The following is a 22,618-nucleotide window of genomic DNA, read 5'->3' as shown; positions in this document are numbered from 1 at the left end:
TATCGGTATAGGGCATTGCTATACCGATGCAGCTATGCCACCTGTACGGTTATTTTAGTTACAGTGATACTGGCATAGCTGAACTGGTACAGAACTGTGTAGAGCAGACTTCAGTTAGAAACTTTGGCTTCATGAAGCCTTTTTCCTTTCTCGCAGCCTATTAACTAAGCTGCCTCTCCCCAGCAAGCTAAACTAAAAGTTATGCCAGTCTGCGTTTTTGCTACCGCTCTCTGGTTTATCCTAGACACAAAATAAGCAATGCAGAGGATGTTTCAGACTACCAATTCCATTGCTCTGCAATAGTTTGGGGAGCATTAACTTCCTTACACTCACTGGGAGATTCCAAGTGACATTGAGAAATGCATTACCTCAGGAACAGCTTGTGAGCTTTTTCACACTGAGGTTCAAACTGCCTTTAAGGATCTCCATTATGTTATCCCAACAATCTCCAAACAGAGCAAAGCCAGTGTAGCTAGCGAGTAAGGTTCAGCTTTAAGAGTAAGATCCTCACATGCTGTTGGATTTAAGCCCAGCATTGTCTTGTGGATGCATGAATTTAATTTCTATTTTAAAGACTGGCCTTTTTCATTAGTATGGGAGGGGAGGGAAAGAGAAGAGGAGAAATGTAATGATAGCATCTGAGATTTAACAAGGTAGGTTAGGAACTGCTCACGCACAGCTCTGTCTAAGTCCCCAGCGAAATGTGATGGCATGGTAAGAGGCAGGAATACTTAAGCACCTGTTTAAAATGGTGAAAGTTTTTGACCTGACCTGTCTCTGAAGGAACCCTTCTGGAATGTCAGTAAACATGTACACTGGATGGAGTAATGGGCAGGATAGGTGCAAATGGACATGTATGGCAAAAATGCCTTTGAAATTCTTTTATTAAAAAAAGAGGATTGGGAGCAAAAGTAGGAGCAGATTGTACCGTGAGAGCACACAACAGGCTGGGTTCCTTGCCAAATATCGCTCTGAAATAAAAGCCATTTTGAGGAGAAATAACAAAAGTTGTCCTGTAACAGGGTGTCTGTGCAGTGAGGAGCAGATTTCTGGGGAACCTCATACTGCCCTTACGTCCTTCCTCCTTTTTTATGCCACCCCCCCCAACCCCCCGAATTTTCTCTGGCTGTGTCAGCAGTATGACCCCGGCGTCTAGCACCCGGCATGGGATTTGTGTTATTTCAAACCAGAGGAGAGCGTTTGAAGTGAAGGTGCTTACTCAAGGAATGGCGGAACGCCGTCTCCTTGCCCCTGTTCACACGTGATCGTGGATGGAGTCCAGACAGGGGCAGGTCGCTCTCCCCTGGCCCCCAGCATCCCTCACCTCGCAGACCAGCTTTACAGCGTTCTCCTCACTCAGCATCCATTTTCTAATAGTGAAATTACTGACCTCCACTAAGCCTTAATGGCTAGCGGCTGTCAGCCTTTCCACTGCCTGCCTTTCTAAGTGGAAAGCTATTTCTTATATCCCACAAGGCCGCTGCTCTTTGACTCCCTAATTGATTGAAGATCAAACCCAAGCACCCCCCCATTATATCTGTCACACGCACCTGCTTGTGGTTCAGAGCCATGGGGTCCCGATGCCTTCTCAGCTACGTGCGACGTACACAACACTGCCTTTGCCTGCCTTCTCTTGCCTGGCCCCTTCCTGCAGTGCTCCCAACCAGTCCGCCCTGGTGCTGCCCTGGGCTGAGCTGGGTGACATCCCCCCTCCTGCTGGAGCTCGGTTCCATGGCGGGATATGCCACACAACACTGCTTTTTGCCAAAGCCACAGCAGGTCTGGGGTCTGGGCTAAGCTGACAAGGCTCTTCCAGGCAGCACACAGCTGAAGAGAGACTAGGCACATCACAGAGCAGGGCTCGGGGCTCCAGCCGTGAATCAGGCTCTTGGATTGGACTCGATAGCCCTTCTTCTAATTGCCGTGACCCAAGAGAAGGAGGGAGGCAGGGCCCCTCATGTGGCCGGAGATGTATTTTGTTGCTTTATGACACTTCTCTTTCACAGCTTCCACTGGTTATTTTCTGTCAGTCCCTTCTTCCTTCCTCTGCAACCCTTTATTTTCTCTTCTCCTTTCTCTTTCCTCCCTCTTTCCCCCTTTTACTCTGAACCATGCACCACTTAATAACAGTCACCATATTCAATAAATATATTAAAGATCCCTCCGGGAAGCAAAGGCTGCACTTGGTCCAGAGTGCCAGGAAGCATGTCATTGAGCTAATGAGGACATATATTTAAGGGGGCATGAGAGAGAGAGGGAGAATGGCTACTTACTTCTCAGGGATGCTGCAGGACAAAATAAACAGCAAGAAATCCCTTCTTGCCCAGGAAGGAGAGATGAGACTGGAAAGAAAGGTGAAGTGTGAAAATGAAAGCGAATGAAATCTTGACCCGCAAGTGCTCTTGGCTGCTGTCTGTATCTCCTTGTAGCTGACCCTTGCAGCATCAGTTCCGTGGTGGAGAATAAGCCAGATGCCCCAAGTCCAAGTCTCAGTCCTGCTGTAGTCTTTAGGCCATTCTTGCAGCCATCATGTGTGAGGTTCCTGGAGGAGCCTACCCCTGTTCATTGCCTGCACAAGCTTCTTAATGTTGGCTGCCTGAAAATAGCATCATATGGATATAGGGAGACTGTGGAAGCTGAGACAGTGATATATGCGAAGAGTAGGGAGGAGAGAGGAGCTAGCTCTGACCATCCAACCAAGCAGCCTGCATTATGGCAGCTGCAAATACATCTTCCCAACCTGCTTACCTGCAGCATTGTGATTTGCATTGCATAGGCCTCTCTGCGTGCCTAGGTGCTCTGTGTTTCCATACAAGAGGGCCTGACCCAGGGCGTGTTGCATTCCCAGTGACCATGGTGGTGTTGTGCTGTGCCAGTTGAACAGAAGTCCTTAATCCACCCTTTCGCCAACACCGTCCCTTCAGTGCAGTCTTCTAAACCAGAGGATGTGGGGAAACCTTGTCAATATTTTTCTCTTCTCAGTGGCCTTGCCTGTGCTGGAAGATTGAAAGGTACAGACAAACTCCATCCAAAGGAACCGTTGGTCTTATAATTAAATGGGAGTAGAAAGGGACAGTTGTGGGTAGGAGATGGGGGCTGCGATGGGTTCTCCTGGCAGTAGTGACCTGTTCTGTGGCTGGATGCTGCCCCGTATTCTCCACGCTTACATGGCATGTGCAGCGTGCACCTGGGACAGCGGAGCGAGCCGAAGGGAGCAGCAGAAAGCAAGCTGGCCAGCGCGCAGCAGCTCAGCTGCAGAATGAGGTTGTTACGGCCCCTGGAGTGCCAAGGCGTTAGGGGGGTGCCTGACTCGCTCTGCTGGCCTCTTCCAGGGCTGCCACTCTGGTGTTGAAAGCTTGCAGGGACTGCGAGGGTAAAAAAGAAACGACAGGGAAGGGAAAAAACAACTTTAAAATTAAAAACTATCCCAGCTGCTCTCCATTATTTTGCCAGCTCTGTTGCTTTCTTTTCTGGGCTGGATTCTCATTCCAGTGCAGGCTCCAGAGATGCCTTGAATAGCCTCAGCCCTTCCTGTTATTTTTTTTTCGTTCATATACATATATAAACAATTTCATTCTTTGCACAAACCAAACCCTGACGTTCTGGTCCCTCCTCGCTGAGGAGCCTGATGCAGCCGTTGGTTAATTCCCCCAGCTCGCGTACCCTGCCCTGCCCTCCCCGCCTACAGAGCCGCGCAGGGAACCTGCGGGGCCCAGCTGGTCACTTTTATCGAGCGCTGTCTAACTGATCACACTGCGTCTGGGCCCTTGGGTGGGCGAGGAGGTGGGAGAGACAGCAGCAGCTTGCAGCACCTTTGCTTGCCTGGCTATGGTTTTTATTTTTCCCCCCTCCTTTTCTGTTATTAATTTGTAAGGGACTGGCTCCTGCTCACCACCCTTTGTACAACGCAAGGACGGGCTTGTGTAGCTGATAGTTTGCAAATTATTTGTAATTTGATTTCAATTGGATGAATAACCCGTTAAAGCAAGACGTACATTAGCCTCAGAAATCTAATTGGTGATAACGGCATAGAGATGTGGAATGAGTGCTTGGTTCTGCTCCCTCTCCCTCTCCCCTCCCCCCCCAAAAAAGATAATTAGGATTTAATTTCATTCTCACCTATTCATTTGTCTAAATACGGGTGTTTAATTATCCATCTCGACAGATAGATGTTTCAGCCTCTGTGTGGATCTGAGCTATTCCTTTGGTATGAGGTTTTCCCTCCCCCCTACTTACAACTCTCTGATGCAGTGTTCTTGTACTTTGAAGTTGAGCTGTGCTGAGCCTCATCATGAGCCGTGCCGTCGCCCGACACTGAGGATCGCTATCTGCAGCCTACCCCTGTCAGTAGCTGCAGCGGACCACGAGAAGTCACGTTTTATGGAAGGCTGAGACTTTAACTTAGAGACTGGACCCCAAGTGGGGAGCCAGGAGCCCAGGCCAGCTCCTGCTCTGGGGCCAGTTCCCTTTGGTGCCTGAGCAGATCATTTCACCCTCCAGCCTTGTGCCCTTTGGCAGTGCTGCGGCCAGGAGGTGCCTGCCTACCTGCTGCCTTGGCGTTTGGGTGGGATGTGGACCCTCCCGTTAAGGTAGAGGCTGTGCAGTCCCAGGATCTGAGTCAGAGAGCTGCAAGTGAGGACAGTCCCCAGTGTGGATGGGAGCTTTTGAATGAGGTATATTAGCTGCACGGATAAAAGGAACGTTGCAGCTCTACTTTGATATAGACTCTCAGAAGAACGCTTTTTACCTGCCCAGTAGTGTTATAATAGATGGATGGCTACTACATGTTGTGAGCTCCAGAGCTGAGCATCTGTGGAAAGGAGAGGCACGTAGTTAGCTGAGTTTCAGGGTGAGACAGAATGGTTAGCGGTGCGGCAGAATGGGATGCTCTGTCGCTGTGCATCTTTGTGCCAGCTGCACAGGCTCCGTGAGGGCCCTACGGAGCACACACAGGGGTGCAGTGGGAGCACATAGGCGGTCCAAAGTGGACTATGGCCCACTGCTAGGCTCTGAACACTGCTTGGAGGAGGAAACGCACGTTGCCTTCAGAGAAAGGCCCGTGGGGCAGGTTACCTTAACCACAGGTTTTCTGAATTGTAATTTTTTCATCAGTTTTAATCAGACAAACATGGCATTTAATCTACATATAGCTCAGGGCCAAACTCTTTCACTTTTTTGAGGGCACTGAAGAATGTTTTATGGACAGAGAAACAGGAGAGGCACAAGGTTCCTTTTCAGACCTGCAGCTCGATTTCCAGCTGGTCCCACAGAGTTCATCGCTGTGCGGTGTTTGGAGCTCTCCCCGCTTCCACTGTGCAGCCGCCAGGATCTGATTTGCACAGTGCAAGGTGCTGAGCTGGAATTAAAGGGGGTTTATGAAGGTTTTGTGTATGTAGGAAATCTTGTATTCTAGGGAGCAGTGCAAAATCAGGCTTACCACCCTCCACCAGTTCCACTCTCTCGTGAGCAGGCCAGACCCTGCCGGGCCCGTTAGGACCATAAGGGCTTTGGCTGGCTTGAATTTGCTTTGAACTTTGGATTCAGATCAGCTTACCTGGGAAGTCCAAACGTGTCCCAGAGTTTGACTAAACTTCAGTTCATGGAAATGTTACTCAATGCCCAGTTTGGCCTGTCCTTTCCAGGAAGTTTTCAACTGTTGTCTGAATTTTAACTTTGAAGAACAACTGTTATTGCTGTAAGCTCAGTAGCTGGGAAGTACCTGTTCCATTTCTGTTTGCAAATAAAATGTTGGAAAGATGGAAAGCTGGGATGGGTTTTCTAAATTGTTACATATGAGGAAGAAGAAGAGTAGGAAAAACTAGGTACACGTGGAACTACTAAGTACAGTTCTGAGCATGGCTTTATTGGTGGAAGTTAACATCTACTAAAATCTAATCCCCCAAAAGAACTACTCGCCCCTAATAGGGGCTCAGAGAGCAACCAGACTCCCGTTCTGAGCCAGTCTCGCAGGACGAGCACAAAAGGTATGCGATCACATTAGTAAAACTTGCAGCAGCATCGTGTCTTGGGTGTGAAATTACTTCCGTGCTAAGAGCTGTTTTCAGTTGATTTCTGAACTAGGCTGAAGCAGGGGCACCCATTCAGGAAAGCACTTAAACAGACACTCGAACCTGAGTTAAGTCCCATTTTCTTCACTGGTCATGCTTAAGTGTTTTCTGGCCCAATTCAAAGCACATTCAAGTCGGAAGAAAGGCGCTCTTTTACTTCAGCAGGTTTTAGATTAGGCTTTTTCTGCAGTCAGATGGTCTTCAGCTACACACTGCTGCTTTTTCAAGTTGAGGACAGAGGCATAGGATTGAGGACAGTGCTATAGGGATACGCAAAATATGCAAAAGTGCATTTGGCCTCTGCTACTTGTGATATTTGCAGCCACTTCTGTTTAATGCTTTTGGGAACCTACATCTGCAGGAGCTGATTTATACGCACAGCTAGGAACCAGCATGTTCGCTGGCAGATGCTGAGACATGTGGGAGTGGGTTTGTGCAAGGATATGGGCTTGCTTGCCAGTTTGGTCTCAAATGGCTGGGGTTCTCATCAATCACAGTGACACGGGGCAACAGTGGTGGTCACGGACCTCCTCTGGGTGGTGGGGGAGATCAGTGCTCCCTGATGCCGAGTGGAGACACCAGACCACACAAGGTCAAGCATCTGCCTTAGCCCGCTGGGTTGGTGTAGATGCTGTCTAGTAGCAAGGGGAAAAAAAAAAACAACAAAAATACCCCCTTGGCTGCTCTGTCTTAATTTAGGATACTGTTCATCTAGAATCTGCTATTCCTGCTTGTCAGCAGGCAGAGTGACAGAATATGTGAAATTAATTTCCGAGGTGGGAAATTGCTAATAATTTATTTACAGCTGGGGCGGGTGTGGAGGAGGGAATACAGTACAGACATATTTGGGTTTTCTTCATAAAATGTCAATGCTTAGCTCTTTCTGCTTCTTCTGAACGTGCCCTATTAGTTGAGACAACATCCTGAAGTCCCTACACCTATTAGGGAGACTGGATGCAGCAAAGAGAAGCTCTCTCACCGCTGTACGGCACCTGCAGGTCTCATTTACAGCACTGTGTGGCCCGCTGTGGCACTCGGGACTGCCACGAGTGTGCGGCGTGGCTCCTCACAGCACCCCGCAGCTCGGAAGAAGGCAGTAGCTGTGGTTTAAAGCTAAGGAGAGGGAGTTTGAGAGGACCACGGGTGGGTTGTCGTGATGGAGCTGATCTTTTAAGTGGCAAGAGATGCAGTGTTCAGCGTGTGCCATTGACCTCTCTGTTTGTTTGTTGACAGGATACACACCCACTGGGATTTAAACATCTCCTTCCGAGAGACCTCTTGCAGGTACCATTTTGGGGCACCCTCTTTGTATGGTAGGCTAAGAGTTTATGATACGTTACTGGCATATGGATGCTGTTAGATGTAAATGAACATTTCTAACTGTCAGTGCTGCAGGTTTTTTTCTTTCTCCTTTGTTCCTCTTTCTCCCCTTACCACATGTCCTTTCTTTTGTTTTTGTTTTGGGGAAAGTTGTCTGGGGGGGGAAACAGTCTCTCTTATGTTGGAAGAGAGAATTGATTAGACTTGTAAAGAAAGCCCATTATTGGTTTTGATATGTTTACTCTGGTCCCTTTTTGGAAGAATGCAAGGTTGGGGTGGCCCAGATCTGTTTCCTGACATAAGAGACACGGCAGTCTGCATCTCATTTACAAAAGTGATTCTTTGCACAAAAGGCTCATTGAAGGCCGAACTGAGGGATGCTCCTGAATCGCTCAGGAGCTGCAGTGTTGTGCGTAGCAAACTTAAAGCAGTGCTACCTTAAAAGGTGGGCCTGTGACTGCAAGTGGCAAGAATCACTGGATGACAGAGGCTTTAGATAATATGATGCCACTGAGACACCCTGGTCCTGCAAAAACTTATGCATGTAGGCATCGACTGCAGTGTTGAAGTATGAAGTACTGGAGCCAATAGGACTCTGCGTTTTGCAATGTGAAGTATGACTGGGTTGAACTACAGCTGCAAAAGTGCAGTGCAAGGGTATTTACAAGTCACCTCGGGAAAAAGTTGATGTTCAAAAAATGACAAGTGTTTTACAAAGCATAAATAAAAGAAATGACATAGAAGCCTGAATTGTGAGAAGAGAAGGATTACCAAAGCTGTCTGGTATATAGGTTTTAAGTTCTGATCTCCTGCAGTAACAGATACCATAAGAAGGTGGAAGTTCATAAATTGAAGATACCCATTACAAACATGAATATTCCTTTGTGACCTCTGGGTTAGTTGATACCCCGAGCACAGTGCATTTTCCTTCTGTGTTGCTAGTAGTCATAAACTTTTCTAACCCTTTAAAAATAGAGCTGCAGAAATTTGCCTTTGTACTAGAAAAAGAAAGCTGGAATTTTGAAATTTCTCTTTTATGCTCAGTTGCCACATCAGAGTGAAATAGTTGAGCCTGGCAGGTGCTGCTTGTTTTCTAAAACAAGAGAAAATAATCTGTGCAGCTGTGAAACTTCTTGGGGAGCATAGAACAGAAGGAGGTGGATGGGGTGCAGCGCAGTCCGGAATCTGGTTCTGCATGTGCTACATACGTATGTGGAGACTGTGGAAATCAGGATCTGGTCCATTGAATCTGCTTGCAAATAGCAGGCCACTAGTAACTTTTTTGTTTTGCTAAAAGTAGTTTCTGATGCTTTGTGTAAACTTCCTGTTCAGTTAGAGATTTAAAACCAGTAGGAAAATATTACTACTACTCCTACTACTTGTGGAAGTGCCCACTGCATGCTAGACACTTCACAAACATTTAAGAAACGATTCATACACAGTGGAGATCAGATTGTCTGGACAAGGGAGTGCAAATAATTTCATCTGATTACTTTTGTGACAAGTCTAAATGTGTATAAGACTCAGTGCAGCAAATGTAGTGTTTACTCAAGAGGACATTGTTTAAGAGCTTTAGAGAGACGTACCTATCAGTATTGCGGCTGATGTGGGCATTTCTCCGTTACATCTGTGAGCCTCAGAATGTTTTGCAAATGTAAGCATCAGTTACAGGAGCAGAGAGTATTAGAAATTACTTCCATCTCCATCACATGCCCTTCAAATGCTGTATTAACAAGTTCTGTCCATGTTCTGTGTGCTCCCCAAAAAACTGTGGCACAGGAGTGAAATTGGGCAGCAGGGAAGTGAAGGACAAAGAGTCTCTGTCATTTTAACCCATTCACACCTACCCACTCCCTCCCTGCCCCAACCTGAGGACCGTTTGGACTGTTCTGTTGGCAACATTGGTGTGTGAAGGTCATAGCCTAAACTGTGCACTTGGAGAGACAAGTCCGTCTATATTTAGTCGAGTACTGGAGCATGAATTAAGTCTTGGCATCCCCATGAGCTTCAGTGGAGGCAGTGGGGAGCGAAGGGTGGGAAATCTGTACTGATTCATACTCCGTTAGGGAACGAGTGAGGGCAGAGGTATTCACTGGTATTTAAGTAAGCACAGACTTTGGCCCTGAAGCATAAAACCCCTTAATTCCTAAAACTTAGGATGTTAAGAGTACAGAACCCCACCCTGATCAGTAAGCATCCAGAAGCCAGTCTAGCAGGCAAATCTCACCCAGCACTCCTATAAAAAACAGCTGAAGTTTTTTGTATGGCAGCCTTTAGAATAAAATCCCTGGTTTGTTGCTATAAGCTTTTGGGACTCTAAAATACAAAAGAATGGATTCCTTCCAGGCAGATCCTTTCGTGATAAATTTCAGCCTAGAGCGAAGTTTTATGGCTGAGTTATAAACTCCTGAAAGGCAGAGGTTTGTAATGGAAGTGCTGACACAAGCCTTAATTAAGAGCCATGTGAACAACAATTCTGCACAATGGCAACTAAGGGTGCAAACACCTTTGGAAATTAGAATCCCTATCTTAAAAAAAAATTCTAGACTTTCAATGCATAGAATAAAATAACAGTCCGATTTTTATGTCAACAAGTACGCTTTTGGGGCTTCCTCAGCTTAACTGTTTGTTCCCTTCAGTTTAGCTCTCTCCTGGCAGAAAGATCAGTAGTTCCTCCTGGGAACAGAAGTTTTGCTTTTGCAGATCAAACGGTTAGTTTAGCTATCCCAAATTGTGCCCATCCAGCTAGTTCAGAAGAAAACACCACGTGTTATGCTATGGGGCAAAGAAAGTCATTTGTGTGTTTCTGTGTTGGTGCAGAAAAAGGTTGTATGTATTTACGTGACCCAAATTGCCACACAGTTCTGTAAAACATCTGGCATATCTAAAATACATCACAGGGTGGGCAAAAAGGTTTAGCTGACCTTTGTTCTCAGTGCCCGGCACAGTTCAGCACATGGCAGTTGCAGAGGTCGTCCCAAACCCATGCCAGGAAACCATCACAATGCGCCACACCTGCATGAATACACGCCGTCACCGTGCTGTTTTAAATCAGGCAGGTCTGAGAACTGCCATCTTAATTCATCTGCCTCCTTGTCCTAAGTTTGTCTTTGATCTTCCTTTCCAAGTTGTCAGAGGATACCTGGATTCATTGGCTTTAGCCACCTTAGAATTGCTGTCTGCGGTACAAATCATTCCATATGCAAAGAACTGAAAGCTCCAGGTAGGGCAATTGTCCTGAAAGGGGAGATTAGGATCTCTCCTTGTCTTGCCAGGTGCTTTGCTCCCTTCCCTTGTAAGCTTTGAAGTTAACACAGGTTTAAGTTTTTGTTTACAGCTGGACTTCCTTTAACATTGCCTTTTTAAGGTAGAATTCCCTTGTATGGCCATATTGTTCCTGGAATAATTTGCTGAAATGTGTTAAAGTTGTTCAGTAAATGATGCACTTCTCCTTTTATTTCAAGACATGCCTGTCCAATTTTGAAATAGTAAACACAAGGTTAAAGCCTGGTCTCCGCCACAAGATGCCTACTCTCCGCTCCCGTTGATTTCAGCGTGGGTCTCAGTTGCTCAGCACCACAGGCAGGATTACCTTTCTGAGGTTTGAGGCATCTCATGAAAATAAATTGTGGAATAAAAAAGAGTTCCGGGGAGGAAAAGGATTTTCCTTCTATTTGTTGCCACTTGATGTCTTGAGGGAACTGCAGGGAGGTGAGTGAGAAGCAGATAAGAGGCCATGCATGTTAATACCATGCAGTGATGCAGCTCAGGATGGAATAAACATGTTGCCCACCTGAGAATTTCAAGACACTGCCAGTGCAATTAAGCCATCCCTGTTTCCAAGGAAATCAAGAGTTGTTCAGTGTTGCCCGTGTTAAAGATGGCCTGACGGGTCGGAAAGAAGATGGTACGTAATTTGGCTAAAGCTGCGTAAAAAGACAAGGAGCATAGCAGAGAATTGAGCTCGCCATCTTGACGTTCAGCCACACGCTTCAGCTTTTGGCTGCGAGGTAAGCAAACTCTGAAAGAATATCCGAGGCAGCATTTCTGTCTTCAAAGTCCTGCGCTGGTGCAGGCATAAAACCGTGACAAAGGAAGAGGCAGGAGCATGCAAGAGAGTCTCTTCGCTGCTGTATGAACAAAAAGCCACTTGAGGGGACACTCCAAGCTTACTGGGCCTGCCAGGGGATCATTTTATCCAGGTACATGCCACATGAAGGCTGCATAAGGAGAGGGAAGGAAAACAAAGGCATCGTTTGCCCAGAGCAAATAAAATGCATTTAACAACCACAGTTTAAGCAAAGATTACAGTGGTGTGTAACCAGCCTTTCTGGATGGGCATGAACCATATTAGAATGTGTGTTAGACAGACAGACAGACATTTGACCAAAAGCCTGTGTATCGCTGTGCGTGTGTATGTTTAAATCTGACTATAACATATTTAGTGGGCCTTTCCACCTTGATTTAACCCTAGCATAAACCCTTACTCGGGCAGAACTGAGTTTAAAGAGCAGTGCTTACACTGGATTGTTACGTGTACATATTTGGTCTATGTGGTGCAGCTGCACACTTTTTAGAAAACTGTATTTAAGGAGGAATGAAACAGGTTAGTCAGGAAGGAAGAGGACATTAAACAAATCAGGCCAAGTGGAAAAAGCAGATGAAAAATACAGGAGAAGAAAACTAAAGAGAAATTCACTGATGTAGCTCATTCCTTTGGAAGATACACAGGGAGAGAAAAAGAAAGCAGGAGAGGAGAATTGAAAAGTAGATGGTTCTGAACATGTCAAGGCTGATCCTGACTCAGCAGAAAGTATTGCTGTGTGATGCAGGTAACGTTATCAAGTGCCAGAGCATCCTGCTGCTCTGCCCTTTAAGGATTGATATAGGATGGCTTCTGGGCTGTCTATTTATATATTTAGTTATTTATTTTTCCTAGTAAGCTTTTGCCTTTTAATCTAGGAGACCTGAAGTAGGTACTAAAAGGTCACAAGAAGTTTTTAGCACCTGGAAGCTAGATGTGACCCCTTTATGCCCTGTAGTCTTCAGCATCTGCTGCTAAAAGAGCTGGTATTTGTCAGATAAGCACCTTTAAGCTACAGCAGAAAAATCAGACAGTGGCAGAGGGACAAGAGTGCCTTCCGATGGGGACCTGCCTTCGCCCTTCCATATCAGTCACTGATTTCTGCCTTGACACCAACGGACAGCAGGGCTGAAGCAGTAGCCCCAGTTGAAAAAGCTGATAGTGAGCTGAACTAAACAGAGCGAGTCAGATTTTGCCCATCTGATTTAAGTCAGGACAGAGAAGACTGGTGAGATACCAACTGTATGTAGACCTGCAGAGCTGTTTCCATAACTCATGATGACTTTGAAGGACAACTGTGAAGCTGACTCTTGACTGTATGCTATAGAGAGCTTAAAAAGATCCCAGTGAAAGACCGCAGAATGTATTAACCGTGACTTCTGGATTGGTATGGGGAGGACACTTACTCAACATGAGGCTGACTTTGCCCCCTCCGGATTATTTCTGCAGTGGCATTGGGACATAGACTGCTTAAGGAAATGTTTTAATCCCCATCTTGGCGGAATATACAAAGAACTCTCACCTTTGTAACTGTTAAAGCTGTGAACCAGGACGTGGTTCCTGAAGGCAAAGCCAATAAATACAAGGAAGCTCTTGGCTAATGCCACTGTTGTTGGCAGTCAAGGCATGCTTATATGGAGACAATACGTTGGAAGGAAAAGACTTTCCAGATGGGTGAACTCAGTTTGTTCATCAAACAGTGACATACCTGTTTGATTTTAAACAATAGTTGCCCAACAAGTAAATGGATGTGTTCTTTTGTTTAACTGAAAGACGAGAAGTAAAGTAAATCCACCCCAAATCCACATAGTTGATAGACGTTAACAAGAACTTTCTGTGTCAGAATGAGGAGTGTTTGGGAAGGTTGAGCCAAGGAGCTAAGCCTCCAGTTCTTTAGAAAAAAATGTTAGCAACCTTTGCTTTGCTTGTGTTTGATCACCCACAAAGCATCCATGTGAAGTTTGAAAGTGTAGATATTGAGGTAAAATGGGAGGAGCTCCTACGTATGGGCGTAATGTTCCATCAGCTGCTTTTTGGGGACTTCAAATGGCAACAGGACAGACTTCTGGCTCTATTCTATAGAGTATATGGTTTCCCTTTATTTGTGGATCTAAACTCCCCAAAAGACTTGTACTGGCAGGAAACAAAGAAAGTCGTTCTTGACACCATCTTGCTGGAAGGCACTGATGAAATTCAGCGCTAGAAGTGCTTATATTCCTAGACTCCACAGAGGCTGCTGGCAGGACGCTCCCCAAGGCCCACGTGAGTGCATGAATTAGGCCTGGGATTTTCAAGGAGTCGTGTAGAGCAGAGTTACCTGGGTAGCTTCTGCTTTTCCCGTTCCTGTAGGGATAAGGCCAAACAAGGCCTTATCTATGGCCTTGTTCGTGCAGATTCTGGAAGGAACATACTTGTAGGGAAGAACAGATGAACAGGGAGGAGAACATTACTACCTGTTGGTTTGCTGAAAAGTATTTCAGTATTTCATCTGAAATAATTATTTCATCATTATTTCATTAGCAGTACTTTTTGCTCTTATATTCATTCCCAGGAAGCTTCATTTGGCTATAGGGATGGGTTAGGGAAAGGAGACCGTTTATGTATTAGCAGAGATTCAGAGAAATGCTAAAGGTGAATAGGTAGCTGATAACCTAGTTTTAGCTTTCATTGTAAAGTAGAAGAATGCAGTTATATTTCAAATAGGGTAGGTGAGAAAAGCTGTTAGATACCTACAAGATGAGGGAATGTTTAGTCAAGAGTAATGCTCTTCATATTTATCCCCAGGATGTTGTCATCTCTTTACTGTCTCTGTCATTGGGGGGGGGGGGTACGATGGACCTTTTGTAGGGAACTGAAACGATTCTGGATAAACTGAGCCTGTGAAGGCATTTAAGACCTGGGTATATTGTTGAGATATACATTAGCTTGGTTGCAGCTTTTGGGGAGCATTCTTGATATATTTCAGCTGCATACAGCGATCAAAGAGAAAATCGTATCCTTCTGCTTTTAGATTGTATGTTGGATCAAAACTTGAAGGGCATGTTCCTGGAATAGGAGGTTTTCCGACCTCCCTCTTCACACCCTGCTGTGAAATTGAAAGGATTCAAATATAAGTCTGCCTTGTCCTTAATACATTGGATATGTGAGTGATTTCTGTAGATCATCAGTTCCCACTGTTCATTGTCTAAACTTACACCCTATCATCCATTTAAAATAGCTCATCTGAGTATTTTAATATTTCATCAGTTCAAAGCAGGCGGCTTAATGAATTGAGAAAATGAAGAGAATTTGGGATATTTAAAGAGACTTTATATCCATTAGGCACACCAGCTGCGTGTCAGCGACACATTCTTTTTATTGGCTGAGCAAAACATTTCTATTTGTCTGTTACTGCGGAACATTGGAACGCAGCATCTCGACAAGTCCAAAACTTCAGGGAACACTCTACATGTCAGCAGGACAAGCCCATTGCTTTTGGTGCAAATCAGATGTGCCAAAAAAATCTGTCAGGAGAAAAATCAGGACCTCCGGGCTGCCTGGTGCTGCAGGCAGAGGAATCGTTTGGCCCTTCCCTGCACTTGCATGCGTGGAGCCCGAGCAGCTGCTTAGCGCAGAGGGTGAAGCTGGGTGTGACTTGGATTCTGACAAGTAACAGAGTTTCGGAAGGATTTTTTAAGGGACGAGTTTGGAGATCCAGCATGGGAGACCTAGGAACTTGGGGGAATTTGGGGTAAGCAGGGGTGATTAGGTTGATGTTAATGACAAACTGGGGAACTGAAAGAAGGGTTTAGAAATTTGCATGGGAACACACTAAGCCCCTGGGAAATAATGTAAAGGAAAACAAAGAGACACCGAAGCTCTAGGATGAGGGAGGGATCCAATGTGAGCTGCAGGAGTCCATGAAGTATTGGAGGTTGACTCACGAGGTCTGTATAGTGAGGAGGCAGGGGAAGAGCAGAATGGAGATGGTTTTAGTTATTCATGAAGTGCACTTGACTCAAAATAAGAGATTGTCACAAGTATGTAACACCCCACTCTCCAAACGCGTTTCTGCTTGCCATGGTTGCCTTCGTTATTCTCTTAGTGAAACTTTTTTTATTAGTGGCCAAGGTGAGCTGTAGCCTGTGCTCGGGGAGGGGGTGATCAATAGTATGGGCTTGATGGATGTTCAGAGGAAAAATGCACAGACCCTTGTAGTGGTTGTGGCAGATGAGCCGATGAAGATGGACCATTACGGAAAATCCTTCTGAACTCTGGTGAATTTGTGTTGGGTTGCTGCCCAACAAGTGTGTGCGTAGAAGGCAGAAGTCAAAGATGTTTTCAAGGGACAAGTCATGTGTGTGCTTGGGTGCACATCTGCACTAAGAAAAAATGGCAGGTGGGAGAAAGACTGTAACTAACCTTCAGGCTTCTTGCCAGCTTGGGGTACTGGATTCAGTGTCCTTATGAGAGGAAAATAGCACAAGACCTTTAGGTGTCCTGCCTCAGAGAGAGCCAGGGGCAGTGAGGCTGGCAGAAAGTGCAGGAGGCTGCTATGAACAGGAATGCAAGCATCATACGGGGATGGTGCTTCCCAGGAGCTACACCTTGCCAGCGAGGGTCTTGCACAGTGCTTACACCACGCTTTTGTAATCCCTGTACTTGTTTACAAGTCTGGGTGAGGTGTCTCATCTGGAGGGCTGGCGTATCCTGCGGGTGATGGAGGAGTAGTAAAGTGACTGATTGTGTTTAAGGTTTTCCCTACCTTGTTTGGATTCAGGCTCTCATTATTTCTAATGCTTTGCGCCCTTCTCCTTTTCTCAGACGTCACCGTGCTCCTTTATCCTGCTGCACAGTAAGCTTTTTGGCTCCAAGATTACAACTGTGGTGGAAATGCAGGGTTCAAGATGCACTAGGCCTGTCTGATAGTTTTTCAAACTCAGAAGCCCTATCTGCATTACTGCAGACGAGGGAAAATCTGAGGCTAAAATGTCTGGTGTGGGCATCCCCCTTGCCAGATGCTTTTGTGGCACCTTAGCAGATGGGCAGGTGTCAAAACCAACCATCAGAATAAGGTGCCCGTAATGACAGACTGGGTTTGTGCTTCATCTCAGTGCTTTATCTCTTCCCCATCTCTAGTCCAGCATCAATGTGGTGTAGTTCCATCTCATTTTTATTTATGGGCTTGCAGAGAGCCGAATGACAAAGCAGGATTACAATAAAAACATCTTTATACTTATTTCCACCTAATTTTGGAGTCGCCAGCTCTACGGATCATTTTTATGAACTGTCATGAGCATTAATGAAATTTTATGAGCATTTTGCTTGGGAAATTGCAGGATGATTTTTTTTTTTTCCCCAAGAGAAGTCTGCAGGCAGAATTAGGGCTGTATTGCCCATGGTTGGGGTGGGGATCTTCAGGCCTCTCAGCTCCCTCCAGTTGGTAAAACTTGTTTACCCCTCCCTCTTTCCTCTTTTCCCTTCCCTTGCCTTTCCCCGTTCCTTCCCTTTTTGCCTGTGTCTGACGGGTGACATCTCATCAGAAGGTGGAGATACCCGAGAGGCAGAAGTGGGTGCTGGTATATTGTTGTCTGTCAAGGTCTCTCAAGACTGATGTCTAAGAGAGTGACTGAGAGTATTTTTTAATTAATGATGAAGTTTTAAAAGGCAACCAAAAGACTGAGCAATAAAAATATAACCAAGAAGGCCAAGGAACGAGAGGCAACTGTGCCCTGAGCTTTGCCTGCTGGAAATGATGCTTCTGTCTTCTGTCTAGAGTGCAAAACTCGCCTGGGGTACAGCTTACTGCTGTGGCAGTGGAGGTAGGTGGGAGCCTTTCCATTGCCTTCACCAGGCCCCGAGCTGGATCCCTGAATAACAGGGCCAGTTTGCGCTTGGTTGAGCGTGTGAAAGTGCTGTTGAACACATTGCTGGCTACAAATGTCAGTCGCCAGGTAGATGCGCGGTCTAGGTTTTTGCAGCAGATAGGGAAGTCAGAGACGAACTTGGGAAATAAGGAGAGGGAGCCAGAAAGCGCATCACAAGGCGGGTTGCCTCCCGGCAGTTTGCCACATTGCAGTTCATGAAGTGGCAGGTCAGAGGAGCCGAGGCTGCCCAGCTTATGCCAGAGAGGTCCTGGAGCGTGAGAAGTGGGATGGGGAGAGGCAGTAAGGCACAGAGAGGTCTGGAGGAAGGAGGCAGCCCCTCTGCTCCTCAGAGCTGCACATACATACGCTCGCTTGCATCCAGCTTCTTTGCCTGGGGCTTATCTGCCTGTCTCTGATGGAAAAGTGACACAGCCTGTCAGCGGGTCATGCTGCCTGTTGTTTAACAGCGAAACAAACTCTGCTGCTCCCCCTTGCACCCTTCGGCCCCATCCACTTCTTTATTAGTCACCTGATCAGAGCCTTCAAATCCTTGACCCAAATCCTCCTGTGCCCAGCTTTAGGTCTTATCCTGCTCTGGCTGTTCTGTCCACCGCCGACCTGCGAGGAGAGGTATTGGCTGCGCGCTGTGTGATTAGGGAGATGTTGCTGGATGTTTAGAGCTGTGTGCAAGGTGATAAGCAGGAGCGAGGGAGGAGGGGAAGAGCCCAGATCGGTCTGAGCTGCGAGCTTTCCCTGATCCGCATCCCTTCCCTGTTTCTGCTGACTCAGTGACCCTGGTTTTACTGCCTGGGAGTGTCAGAGACGGTGACCTTGCCTGTCTGCTCAAGGACCTCTGGCACTCAAAGGCCATGCCAGGGCAAACCAAGACACGCTGAGGAGAAAGTTATTTTGCAGAATTTCTTATCCCAAGATGACTCTCAGTTCTGCCGGACTGGAAGATGGTTAACACTGCCCTGAGTTGGTGCTGCGCATGTGGCAGGGAGTCAGAGCGGTCATCTTGTGAAACGTGCTTTTTTTGTCTGGGTAGGAAGGTTTACATACTAGTAAGGAAGAAGCTGAGAGGATTCATCACCTCTTGGGAATAAACAGACCGTTTTACTCCCGGAGCACTGGACTCCGTGGTCGGGGTTCTGAGGTGGAGGGTCTCTGTTTGCTTCCTGGTGGGCAGAGACGCAGGCTGCACCTTTTGTTCACTCCGAGCTGCCGCTATTAACTGGGAGTACGATGGGGTGATTTTCTGACAGGTTCTGTGCAGGAGGTCAGACGAGGTAGCTCTAACGGTCCCTTCTGGGGCTTAAAATCAATGAATCTGTGATTAAATGGCCCACAGAGGCTGGACATTGCAGTTTAAGGGAAAAGGAGTGATACTGGTGGCATTTCTGTGGGAGCTGCGGTCAGGTATTTCTCTTGCGGCAGCACAATGGCCGGCAATCCCCAGGTCACGTCTGTCTGTCGAGGTCCTCTTAACGGGCCCCAGATTTACCTGCGCATAGCAGGCAGACAGAAGGTGGATTTTTTTTCAAGGGCTGGGCTGGAGTGCATGTGTTTCTTCGGGAATTGGTTATTAGTTTTGTTTTGGGTTTAGAAAAAACGCTAACTAGAAAATATGAGAGCCTTTGAGTTGTTATTTTACACCAGTCCTGACATTACATAGTTGTGCTGTTACATAAGGTTGTTTCTCAGAGCTATAATGATGCAACAGTATTTATAGACCAATCTGGGTTTTCCTTTTAATGGCTTCCATAAAAAGCTCATTATTCCCTTCACACAGTCACTGACTGATTTACATGCTTGTCCTGTCCCTGGGCGTATGCTCCAGTTTGGGTAGCCCTGAGCGACACACTCGCCCTGTCCGCTTGTTGCTAAATGGCTCTGACAACAGCCTGGCCGTGGCACTGGTCTGATCCTTACACCAGAAACTTGTCCTTTGGGGAGATGGTGAGGAGAGGGGAGAGGAGGTCGACAGAGAAGAAAAAGTCACTTGTGTTTCCGCAGGTTCTGGCAATATCGCCATCTCCTTGGAGCTGCAAACTGTTTATCGTTCCTGGCGTATTGACCTGGCCGGGCGAGGGACTTGGCCTGGGTAGAAACGGTGTGCATGGTGTGTAGAAGGACGTCACTGCAGAGTAAACAGAGTCTGTGGTTACCTGAGCCAGAGGCACCACTGAAATCCACTCCTGAACCGGACTTGTGTCCGGTCGGGCTGAGAATGAGGAAGGAGAAAACCCCATGTGTGTTCCTCAGAGTGACACGGGAGGGTTTGTGCGGAGGACGCATGGGTGCACACCTGCGCTGATCTCCACTTTCCCTGGCTTAATCAATGTCCTCGCGTCTTTCCCCCTGCAAGCCCTGACATTCCTCCTTTTGCATATTGGATTTTTTTTTCTTTATTGTAGGGAGGGGCAGAGGGTCGGGACAGTTTTATGGCAGCTGTATTGATCAGTAAAATTTAATATAATCCCTGCACTTACTGTGTGATCGTTAAGGGGATGGAGAGCTAGTGAAACATATTTAAAAAGAAATATTTTTCAGTTTTATTTCCTCCCATGCTACTTTTCTGAGTCTCCCTTCTCTTCCAAACCTGGCATCAATCTCCTGCTTTGCATCCCTTCAAAGACAGTCATACATTTTTGACTGGGTTTTCACAGTTTGCCTTTGATTTGATTAAGTATTAGGAAAAGACTTAGCCGGTCTGGTCCGGTGCTAGATTCACTCACCATTCCCTCAGCTATTTGTCTTGCAGTTTCTGGATCTATGCAATTTTGTGTCTACTGCAAATACCACTCCCTCTTTTTTATCTCAGATATATCTGGAACTCGTGTTGCTGAAGTACCAGGTTGCCTCTTGGTGTCTAATGCCTCCCACTCACACAGTGCCCCTGTGCGTCGCCGTGTGTATGGGACCAGCAGCACAAAGCGGTTAACTGAGCTGCCAGCAAAGTCTGGGCAGGAAATTGGAGCAGAAAAATGACAGCTTGAGTTTCAAACTTGTGCTGAATATCCTAACCACTGGAGCAGCCTTTTTTGGGCACAGCTGAGTGGTGCTGCACCGCAGGTGAAATACCTCCTCTGCAGAGCAGCTTGCACTTTTTGTGCCTGCTATCAAGCACTGAAAGGTTACTGTATGTGATCTTGCAGCTCAGAGCATGGGCAGAGCAAACCCTGTCTGACAGCAGGACGGACAATCTCTAGGAGGCACGCAGGGCTCATTCTGGCTCACCCTGTGAGGAGGATGGGGCACAACATTTGGCGTGAGGTTACTGTTACTATTGCCTCCTTATTTTGGAGAGGGCTGCAGCAAACAGGGAGGCAGCCATTATTGAAAAATATTTAAATTTTGACCAAGTTTTCTCCTTCCCGTCTCCCTCCCCCTCTTTGCAATCGCTCTTTGCAGTCACTTCGAGCAGCGCGTTGCGAGAATCACCAGACCCTGCGGGCGCCTGGCTGCCTCTGCTAGATGCAGAGACTCTGACACTGATTTATATTTTAGTTAATTGTCTCCATCCATTAGTCTCCTCATCCTTCTCCTTGTTAAAGATGCAGTTGCTGCTAATGTCTGTAAATGAAACACATTTAAAAGGCATTGCTCCCAGTCTGAATCCGGCTTGGGTTAACAATCACTGGAAACTGCCACCTCCCACGGATCTCCAGGGTGGTGCGTCTCCGCTCAGGTGCCCTGCAGGGGCCGTTGTCAGCACCTCCCTGCTTACCCACACTCAAGGGGCCAAGAGCCTGAGGTGTCTCCCCATTTGCCTAGTCCCCTCTGTAAGTCACTCCATGCTGTATGCGCTGGCAGGGCTGGCTCCAGAACCTGGCTGGGAAGACAGCTTTCAGCAGAGGTAAGGGACTGGTTTGCTGGGGCCATTTGAGATCGAGGAGAGGTGACTGGAGTGAGGGTCCAAATGCTGCTCAGCATGAGGACCAGGGGACAAGACAGGACCGTAATGGGTCTTGGAGCAATAGCTGCTGGCTTCAGACACTGCCAGTCGGAGGGTTATGGTGCAGATGTTGCTCAAAAAAAGATCATTGTTCCCAGAAGTCAGTCACACAGGGTTGCTGCGTGTCTGGTTACCACAGCCTCCCTGAAAGGGCTTGCTCCTAATTCATTTATACGTCCCAAGGGACGGCCACACTTAGCAAATCTGACAGTTCAGTGGCAGTCCCTATGATAGACTTCTCCTTCCTTGAGCACAGGTTGTGGCTCATTAGCTAGACGAGATGACGTTGCTTACACAGTGTGTGCCAGAAATGACAGCACTGCCGGTTTAGCTGTTGTCCTGCAGGTGCTTCTCTGCGGACTCCACAGCTGAGCCCATGGATTACTGTGGCATCGTGTCCCAAACAGACACCTTCTGTCTGGGTGACGTTGCCACCAGTTCTTGATGTGGCTGTCTCTCCCCTTGAGTGCCTTTTCCTGTAAGCAGTGCAGCTATCAAATGACCACTGGTGGACCATTATACTGCCATTACAGAAGGTCTCATCAGAACAACCAGCTTTGGGGGAGACAGAGGACCAACTAGTTCCATTAAACATAGACAGTGCAGCAATCAAAGCATTTGTAGAGAACATTAGCAATGGGTTTTTTTTCCTCCAGTGGTAATTTTTGCAGCCATTAGTTATTAGTACGTCTCATTGCTGCTTTGCAGAGCAGGCTCCTTATATCAGAGCATTGGGATGTGACAGGGAATTTTAGACTATCAGCTCTGATCTGTATCTGGGCCGCACAGTTATCCATGTTGTCCTGACAATGCCCCCAGAGTCCTGCACCAATGTTTGTTGGGTTTGGGTGGGAGGTTTTAGGATGAGAAAGACCTTTTTTGTTGTTTCCCAGACCTAGCATGGAACCTGCGGCATGTGCCTCCTATGCTGTGCTCCCCTGCAGTTTTCTTTTGTTGCCAGTATAACAGGTCAAGTGAACAGTGTTTTCAGAAATACCCTCCAGGGTCAGGTGGCCGTTTTGTTAGAGAGCAGCTTTCATTTCATACTACATCCAGGTAAAGGAGCCGTTTGGACTTGGCCTTTAAAGCTTTGTGGTTGCTGCTTGCAGCATGGATGGCCTGAGTTGTGGTGGACTGGTGAGCTGCTCAGTTGCCTGTGGCTTAGACGAAACCCGTATCACAGCTTTCCTGCATTCCTGGTAAATGGATCTGTTGCTCCTGTGCCCTCTCTTCATTAGGATTTGAAAATTGCCCAAGCCATAATAATATCTAGCCACTTCTCTGACTGTTGCTTTTGGCAGCAAGACAGAGCCTAGTGGCAGAATGGGAATCCTGTTGGATG

At 46.8% G+C, this 22,618-nt stretch overlaps 1 protein-coding gene across 1 annotated transcript in view; it reads left to right on the top strand.

Moving 5' to 3' along the window:
• Window positions 1–22,618, top strand: part of SAMD11 (sterile alpha motif domain containing 11) — a gene marked incomplete at its 5' end in the record, with an annotated part of 125,574 nt that overhangs the window by 42,217 nt on the left and 60,739 nt on the right. Inside the window, 1 exon segment of the mRNA XM_082329064.1 lies at window positions 7,302–7,352. Coding sequence (XP_082185190.1) covers window positions 7,302–7,352 — 51 coding nt within the window.

Source organism: Platalea leucorodia (assembly GCF_965183815.1).
Source record: "Platalea leucorodia genome assembly, chromosome: 17".
NCBI classification, from domain to species: Eukaryota; Metazoa; Chordata; class Aves; order Pelecaniformes; family Threskiornithidae; genus Platalea; species Platalea leucorodia.
This window is presented reverse-complemented; position numbering and strand designations above follow the sequence as displayed.